Source organism: Triticum urartu, chromosome 5A (assembly GCF_056163025.1).
Source record: "Triticum urartu cultivar PI428250 chromosome 5A, HENAU_Tu73, whole genome shotgun sequence".
Lineage (NCBI taxonomy): Eukaryota > Viridiplantae > Streptophyta > Magnoliopsida > Poales > Poaceae > Triticum > Triticum urartu.
The window spans coordinates 286,969,084-286,977,180 of record NC_141877.1 but is presented as its reverse complement, the minus strand read 5'-3'; the positions used below and the strand labels follow the sequence as shown (position 1 = coordinate 286,977,180).

At 42.3% G+C, this 8,097-nt stretch overlaps 1 protein-coding gene across 1 annotated transcript; it reads left to right on the top strand.

Moving 5' to 3' along the window:
* The first annotated feature begins 5,403 nt into the window (after positions 1 to 5,403).
* On the top strand, positions 5,404 to 6,220 carry LOC147971085 (uncharacterized). The gene is made up of 3 exons (XM_087522736.1): positions 5,404 to 5,431; positions 5,689 to 5,867; positions 5,945 to 6,220. The coding sequence occupies exons 1-3, from the start codon at positions 5,404 to 5,406 to the stop codon at positions 6,218 to 6,220; spliced, it is 483 nt and encodes a 160-aa protein (XP_087378862.1).
* Positions 6,221 to 8,097: the final 1,877 nt, after the last annotated feature.

Here is an 8,097-nt window from a genome sequence, read left to right as displayed (position 1 = left end):
AGTTCAATGCTTTTGAGAGGGAAATCACCAAGATTGAAGGGGATCCAAATTTTCGTCCTAGTTTGTCATTCAGTTTTTTTTCAACGATCAACATACAACCTCAAATGCTGCGTGTTCAAATTTGACATTTTTCCGAACTCAGTTACCATATTTAGGGGATTATGTGCATTTCCTAGGCATTAATTATGCACATAATTCAAATTCGAACAATCGGTGCATGAAAATGTGCATGAGAACGGTCTGGAAAACCATGCTCATTCTATTTAGTACATTGTCATGCCTTTTACAAGGAATGGACAAATATTTCAAGGAAATGTGTGGCAATAGTCAACCATAAACGCATCATTTACTAGGTTAACAACTATACAAAAATGAAATACATGCTTGGAAAACATGACGCCTGGTGTTGTGCCATGGTATGGCCTCACCGTGCCCTGGTAAAAATGTCATCATGCACGGCTTTCATAAATCGAACCATCACCGAGGAATTTTTATGGTTTCGAGGGGGAAATCACCTAGATTGAAGGGGGATCCAAATTTCCTTTGTCCTTTGTCCATGAGTTTTTTCTATGATGCACATAAAACCTGCAAATCACCCTATTCAAATTTGGCACTTTTCTGGGTTCATTTGCCATATTTAGGGGATTATGTGCATTTCCTAGGCATTAATGCACATAATTCAAGTTTGAACAATTGGTGCATGAAAGGGTGCACAAGAACAGCCTGGAAAACCATGCTCGTGCCATTTAGTAAATTCTCATGCCTTTTACAAGAAATGGACAGATATTTCGATGAAATGTGTGGCAATAGCCAACCACAAATGTTTGTTTGTTGGGTTTGCAACTATAGAAAAAAATGAAATAAATGCTTGAAAAACATGACGCCTGGCATGGTGCCATGGTATGACCTCACCATGCCCTGCTAAAAATTTGATAAGGTTTGGCTTATGTCGTCATGCACGCCCTTCATAAATCGAACCATCACCGAGGAAGTTCCATGCTTTCGAGAGGGAAATCCCCAAGATTGAAGGGAATTCCAAATTTCTGTCCTAGTTTGTCATTCAGTTTTTCTCCAACGATCAACATACCGCCTCAAATGCAACATGTTCAAATTTTACATTTTTCTGGGCTCATTTACCATATTTATGGGATTATGTGCATTTTCTAGGCATTAATGGACATCATTCAAATTCGAACAATCGGTGCATGAGAATGTGCACAAGAACGGTCTGGAAAACCATGCTCGTGTTATTTAGTACATTCTCATGGCTTTGACAAGGAATGGGCAGATATTTCAAGGAAATGTGTGGCAATAGTCAACCATAAATGCTTCGTTTAGTGGGTTAACAACCATACAAAAACTGAAACACATGGTTGGAAAACACGACGCCTGGCGTGGTGCCATGGTATGGCCTCCCCAAGCCCTAGCAAAAAATGGAGAATGTTTTCCTTATGTCGTGATGCACGCCTTTCATAAAATCGAACCACCACCGATGAAGTTTCATGGTTTCGAGGGGGAAATCACCAAGATTGAAGGGGGATCCAAATTTCCGTTGTCCTTTGTCCACGGGTTTTTTCTACGATGAACATACAACCTGCAAATCACCGTGTTCAAATTTGGCACTTTTCCGGGTTCATTTGCCATATTTAGGGGATTATGTGCATTTCCTAGGCATTAAAGCACATAATTCAAGTTCAAACAATCGGTGCATGAAAGGGTGCACAAGAATGGCCTGGAAAACCATGCTCGTGCCATTTAGTAAATTCTCATGCCTTATACAAGGAAGGGACAGATATTCGATGAAATGTGTGGCAATAGTCAACCACAAACATTTGTTTATTGGGTTTTCAACGATAGAAAAATTGAATAAATGCTTGAAAAACATGACGCCTGGTATGGTGTGCCATGGTATGACCTCACCATGCCCTCGTAAAAATTTGAGAAGGTTTGGCTTATGTCGTGATGCACGCCCTTCATAAATTGAACCATCACCAAAGAAGTTCCATGCTTTCGAGAGGGAAATCACCAAGATTGAAGGGGAATCCAAATTTTCTTCGATCTTTGCCCTGGAGTTTTTTTCAACAACGAACATACACCCTGCAAATCACTGTGTTCAAATTCGGCATTTTTCCGGGCTCATTTACCATATTTAGGGGATTATGTGCATTTTCTAGGCATTTTGCGCATATAAATCCAATCTAGCTACAGGTGCACGGGTGTGATTTGAGGGACGTGGATTGCCGTTCGATCGCAGCGTGTCCTACAGTGCACACGCGCGATCCGCATGGCCGGGGTCCTGCCCAATCATAACGCAACACAGAATAGGCTCAACGCACACTGTTTCCGGAAACGACGGAGATGAACCGTGGGCGATAATGAACGAGCAAAATTGTAAGGGAAGCCAAATTTCTGTTGTCGTTTGTCGCTGAGCTCTTCAATACCACCGCGTTGTACGCCTGCCCGGCCCTTCCATCGCAGAGCTCTCTCCAGGAGTCGTCCATGGCACCGTGGCGCACAGTAACTGGTAAGGAAGCGATGGCATCCCGCCGCACCGCGTTCCTCGCCGCCCGCGACCACACATATGGTAAGGAAGCGATGGCATCTTGTCACGCCAAGTTCATCGCCGCTGGCGGACAGACAGTTACATGGGCGGACTTTGAGGCTGCCATGGCCGAATGGATGGTGGATCTAGAGACAGCCAAAGCCACATAGAAGGAGCGGAAAAGGCAGAAAGTAGTCAAGAAAAGAGAGTACCGACGCTGCAAGAAAAAAGAGGCCGCACGCCGTGGTGAGGAGAGCTTGGCGGAGATTGAAGCATGGTGGGCTGTCGCCTACAAGGCCGGGAAGGAGAATGCCAGCATCTGGCCAGCATGCCCCGATGGCAGGATGTGAGAAGTAGTTTAAGGTTGTAGTATTAGAGCAAATTACCAGTAGTACTTTAAGTTTGTAGTTTTAACGTACAATGTCGGTAAGAGCATCCTTTGAGGGCTTTGAGCATTGATTAGCATGTGTTCCCGTCTATGTTTTTTTTGTGTTAATCATTAGAAGATCACAAAAGACACGGTTTCTATGCCGTACTCGTCTGCGTTTTTTTGCGTTAATGATCCATAAGTCAGTTACCTATGCGATGATTCCTAATAAACCAGGCGTACCATTGACCAAAAAAAATCAACTACACGTGTACATTTTTTTGAGACGGGATCTGCCAACTTTATTTTTTCTCGCACACGAGTATTTTACACACTTTGTCTGCATTGTGTGTTTCCCCCACCCAAGTTTCAAGTTTCGCAGCGAAATTTTCATTAGGCACGCAATTTGAGAATTTATTCCTCCAACCATATCCCCACCCTCAGTATCCCCCCTCGCGCCTCCCCCTACCAGCATCTCAAACCGCCGCCGCGCAACCACAACTTCAACCACATCTACATTCTACTCAGATCCAGTCAGGTAACCCACCAATCTCTATCATGGCCTCGGCCTCATTGCTTAAATGGAGCCTGTGAAACACCCTCATGCCTCCAAATCCCCACCGCGAGGAGCTGATGGCGGTCCATGGCGCGATGGTCGCTATGCGTGTTGACCTGGAGGAACATCTCGCCTCCGTCGTCGCCGCCGACATGGTGCAGGCTCTGGCCCAGATGAAGTGCCCCAGTGACTACCCCCCAGGACTTAATAGGTAAGATCTGACCAGCTAAATCTTACAAATACCACTTGCAACGGCTATGATTTGTACGGTTGATGTATTAAGCATGTTCTTTCCTTGTTTATTTCAGTACGACACACTTTGTGATTTTTAAATATTACCGTGTCCAGCTCAATTACACCAATACCAGCAACAAACTTACAATACATGACTTAGGATATCACTAGAGATCCTGCCCATTTGCTATTTTTAGTGGATGTTAACCCTGTTGTACTTAACATGCCTGTCCATGTACTTACACAGGGTCATAACGGCTGATGTTGTTGTTTGCCGTCGAGGTTAGTTGCATCCCATGTCTTACAGTATTTCACATCATTTGTGCAATTGCAGTTTAACTTCTACCATTTACTAGTTGCATGTAGGTACACATGTCAGTGGCACTGATCCACGCTTCGACCCGGAGGAACAGCTTGCCTCCGTTGTCGCTGACTTTGGGCGGGCTCTGGCCATGATGAAGTGCCCCAGCAACTACCTCTCGGGACTTACCAAGTATGTACTCACCAGTTCAATCTTACCAATACCAGTTGCAATTAATGGCTATGTTCTGTACGGTTGATGTATTAAGCATGTTCTAGTAAGCATGCCTAACACGTTTTAGCTACTTTCCCTACCTTTTTATAGATATATGGGCCATTCTCTGCTTTGGTAGCACCTGCCTTGTGATGTTTAAGTATGCCAATTGCATTTTTATCAGTACCGGTTTCAATGTCTATTAACCCTGTTCCAATTAACAATTGAATCCATTTTTAAACAGTTGTATTTCAATGGCTACAAACTTACAAAACATGACTTAGGATGCTGTTAAGCCTGTTGCAATTAACAGTTGTATCAATTTTTAATCTGTCCATTTGCTACCATGCTACTCTCCGCAATGAAGATATACTAGAGATGTTGCCCATTTGCTATTTTTGGTGTATACTAACCCTGTTGTACTTAACATGCCTATCCATGTACTTACACAGGGTCATAATGCCTGATGCTGTTGTTTGCCATCGAGGTTAGCTGCATCTCTTGTCTTACAGTATTTCACATCATTTGTGCAATTGTAGTTTAATTTCTACCATTTACTGGTTGCCTATAGGTACACATGTCAGTGGCACTGATCCATGCTTCGACCCGGAGGAATAGCTCACCTCTGTTGCCGCTGACATTGGCCAGGCTCTGGCCAAGATGAAGTGCCCCAGCAACTACCTCTCAGGACTTACCAAGTATGTACTCACCATTTCAACCTTAACAATACTATTTGCAATTAATGGCTATGTTTTGTACGGTCAATGTATTAAGCATGTTGTAGTAAACATGCCTAACACATTTTAGCTATTTCCCTACCTTTTTATAGACAACTAGGCCATTATCTGCTCTGGTAGAACCTACCCTATGATGTTTAACTCTGCCAATTGCATTTTTATCAGTACCGGTTTCAATGGCCATTAAGCCTGTTGCAATTAACAGTTGTATCCATTTTCAAAGAGTTGTATTTCAATGGCTACAAACTTACAAAACATGAATTAGGATGTTGTTAAGCCTGTTGCAATTAACAGTTGTATCCATTCTTTAATCCATCTCTTTTCTACCGCGCTACTCTTTCGCAATGAAGATATCACTACAGATGCTGCATTTTATTACCATTTGCTATTTTTGGTGGATGTTAACCCTGTTGTAGTAAACATTGGCTTTCAATGTACTTACAGAGGGCTACAATGGGTGATGATGTTGTTTGCCGTCGAGGTTACCTGCATCCCATGTCTTATACACCATCTATTCCTAAATATAAGTATTTTTAGAGATTCCAATATAGACTACATAAGGAGAAAAATGAGTGAATCTAGATTGTAATCTAAACTATATTTATAATTCTATATACATCGTATGTAGTTCATATTGAAATCTCAAAAAAATACTTGTACTTAGGAACATAGGTAGTTGTATTTTACATCATTTGTGCAATCTCAGTTTAGCTTCTAACATTTACTGGTTGCTTGTAGGTACATATATGAGCGGTACTGATCCACGCTTTGATCCCTTTTGCGTATGGGTTAATGAGATATTCACGAACAAGCGTCAAGTGAGGAAACTAAGAAAGATTGTTAGGCGAAAGAAACGGGTGATTAGAATTAAGCTCTTTATTTACACTTTGTCCAAGACAACAATGAACTTTAGGATGGTAAGTAATGTGTTGCCTTCCCCCTGCCCACAAGTTACTCTTCTAGACCTCAGTACCTGATATTTTTCTCTTTTCAGTGGTTTCCGAAGCTATTTACTGATGATTACCTTGCAAACTACATGACCGGAGTGGAGGAAACTAAGGTTAAAGTATATAATTCATGCTACCACGATAATGCTCTAGAAGTCTTCCTGAAGGCGTTGAGGGATGGGCGGGCGATCATCACAAGGGGTTGGACAAAAGTGGTTCGTGCCTATGGCATGCAGGAAGGCACATTATGGGCATTCCGCTTCTTCAACACCGTCGACAGTCAAAATGATTTACACTTGTCTCTTGAACTTTACCGCCTTTAAATATTGTGGTTCATCATAGTTAATTGCTGCATAATCCTATAATTACCGAACATATTATACTGGCAATTTTATTTATGGATTCGTTGTTGAACCATTGTGCTGAGAATTTGAATTGAACGTTCCATATTTCAAAATTTCCAATTCGAGTAATAAATTACAGGCAAAAAATAAAAATATACAGGAGCTAATAAAATAATGTGCACATGGTTAGAAAGAAAACAGCGTGGGCGATGTAAAAAGAGAACAGACGGTCATGGAACATTGCAAACGGTTCTGGCAGTAAAAGCGCTTGTGATGGATAGCCCAATGCCCACAGTTTCCTACATCAAATTGTGTGTGATGTAGTTCATAAAAGCAAATAGTTAACCAAGGCAGAGCATGTGTGATAGTTACACCTTTCACACACGAGCGTATACATAAAACTGTGTGGGATGTACATATGAACGGAAACGTTTTCCCTGGATTGACTATGTGGGATGTACATAAGAACAGAAATGTATTCCTTCGATTGACTGTGTGTGATATACGTACGAACGAAAATGTTTTTCTAGGATTCACCGTGTGGGGTGTACATACGAACAGAAATGATTGGGTTTCGATGCCTCAGCTGATCGCACACCAGTCCCAGGAGGGCCTATCCCTGACGGTTTCCGGGTCATGTGGTAAGGACCCCCCTATCACCCACACTGACTTGGCGCCCGTTCCAAATGCCATCGCGGAAAGGGGTTAAAACCGTGTGTATAGCACCGGCATGTACCAGTGCATATTGGGTTATTAAAGAGCTCAATTATGACTTCAAACTTGCCAGTGAGAAGAGGTTTTGACATTAGCTCACTTGATGAATGGAGAACCCAAGCCTATGAGAATGCTAAGTTTTTTAAAGAAAAAGTTAAAAGATGGCATGACAAAAGGATACAAAAGACTGAGTTTAATGTGGGTGATCATGTTTTGCTATACAACTCTCATTTAAGATTCTTTGAAGGAAAGCTTCTCTCTAAATGGGAAGATCCTTACGTTATCGAGGAGGTCTGTCGTTCCAGTGCCACAACAACGCCAAAGGCACAAATCCAAAGGTGGTAAATGGTCAAAGAATCAAACATTATATCTCAGGTACTCCCATAAATGTTGAGACCAATATAATTGACACCGTAACACCGTAGGAGTACATAAGGGACACTTTCCAGAATGTTTCACACTCCTAAAAGAAATAGGTACGTGGTATGGTAAGTAAACCGACTCCAAAACTGTTCTAATAGCAATTTTTCTCCGTTTTGGAATATTTAAAAATTTAGGAAAATTAAAAGTAGTCAAAGAGATACGAAGCGTCCACAAGGGTGGATGGCGCACCCCCGTCCTTGTGACCACCTCGTGTGCCTTCCAGACTCCATTTTCTTGCACAATACTTCTTTTGGTAGGTAAAATTTCGTTATATAATCTCCCGAAGGTTTTGACCACCGTACCACGACAATATCTCCTGTTTTTGTTTCGAGCTGTTTTTCTGACAGATCTAGATCATCATGACATCTCCAAGCGCCTCCAAGGACATGTTTTTCGAGAAGGTCATCAACCCCTACCTTGCTGAGGTGCTGCGACACCCTCAAGCCATTGAGATGCGTGAGGGGGTGCTACAGATCCATGATGTTGAGGGGCCAAAGATGACCGGAAGCGTGGAGACAAGACTCGAAGAAATGGAGCAACAAGTTTTCAAGTACCAAGGGATGGTGGAACATGGACTCAACGCCAATCACATGATGATCATGGAGTTCACCAACAATCACAAGCTGGATGCCAAGAACATCGGGGAGGCCATCTTCAAGCTTCATGAGAAAATCGAGCATCTCCAATCCCAGATCTCTGACCTCCAAAACCAAAACTGT

What these genes read in the sequence shown, in the direction of transcription:
- LOC147971085 (XM_087522736.1), top strand. Translation starts at nt 5,404, where the DNA reads ATGGGTGATGATGTTGTTTGCCGTCGAG. An exon ending in TGATGTTGTTTGCCGTCGAG is followed by an intron (nt 5,432 to 5,688) that starts GTTACCTGCATC and finishes GGTTGCTTGTAG; the next exon opens with GTACATATATGAGCGGTACT. An exon ending in CAACAATGAACTTTAGGATG is followed by an intron (nt 5,868 to 5,944) that starts GTAAGTAATGTG and finishes TTCTCTTTTCAG; the next exon opens with TGGTTTCCGAAGCTATTTAC.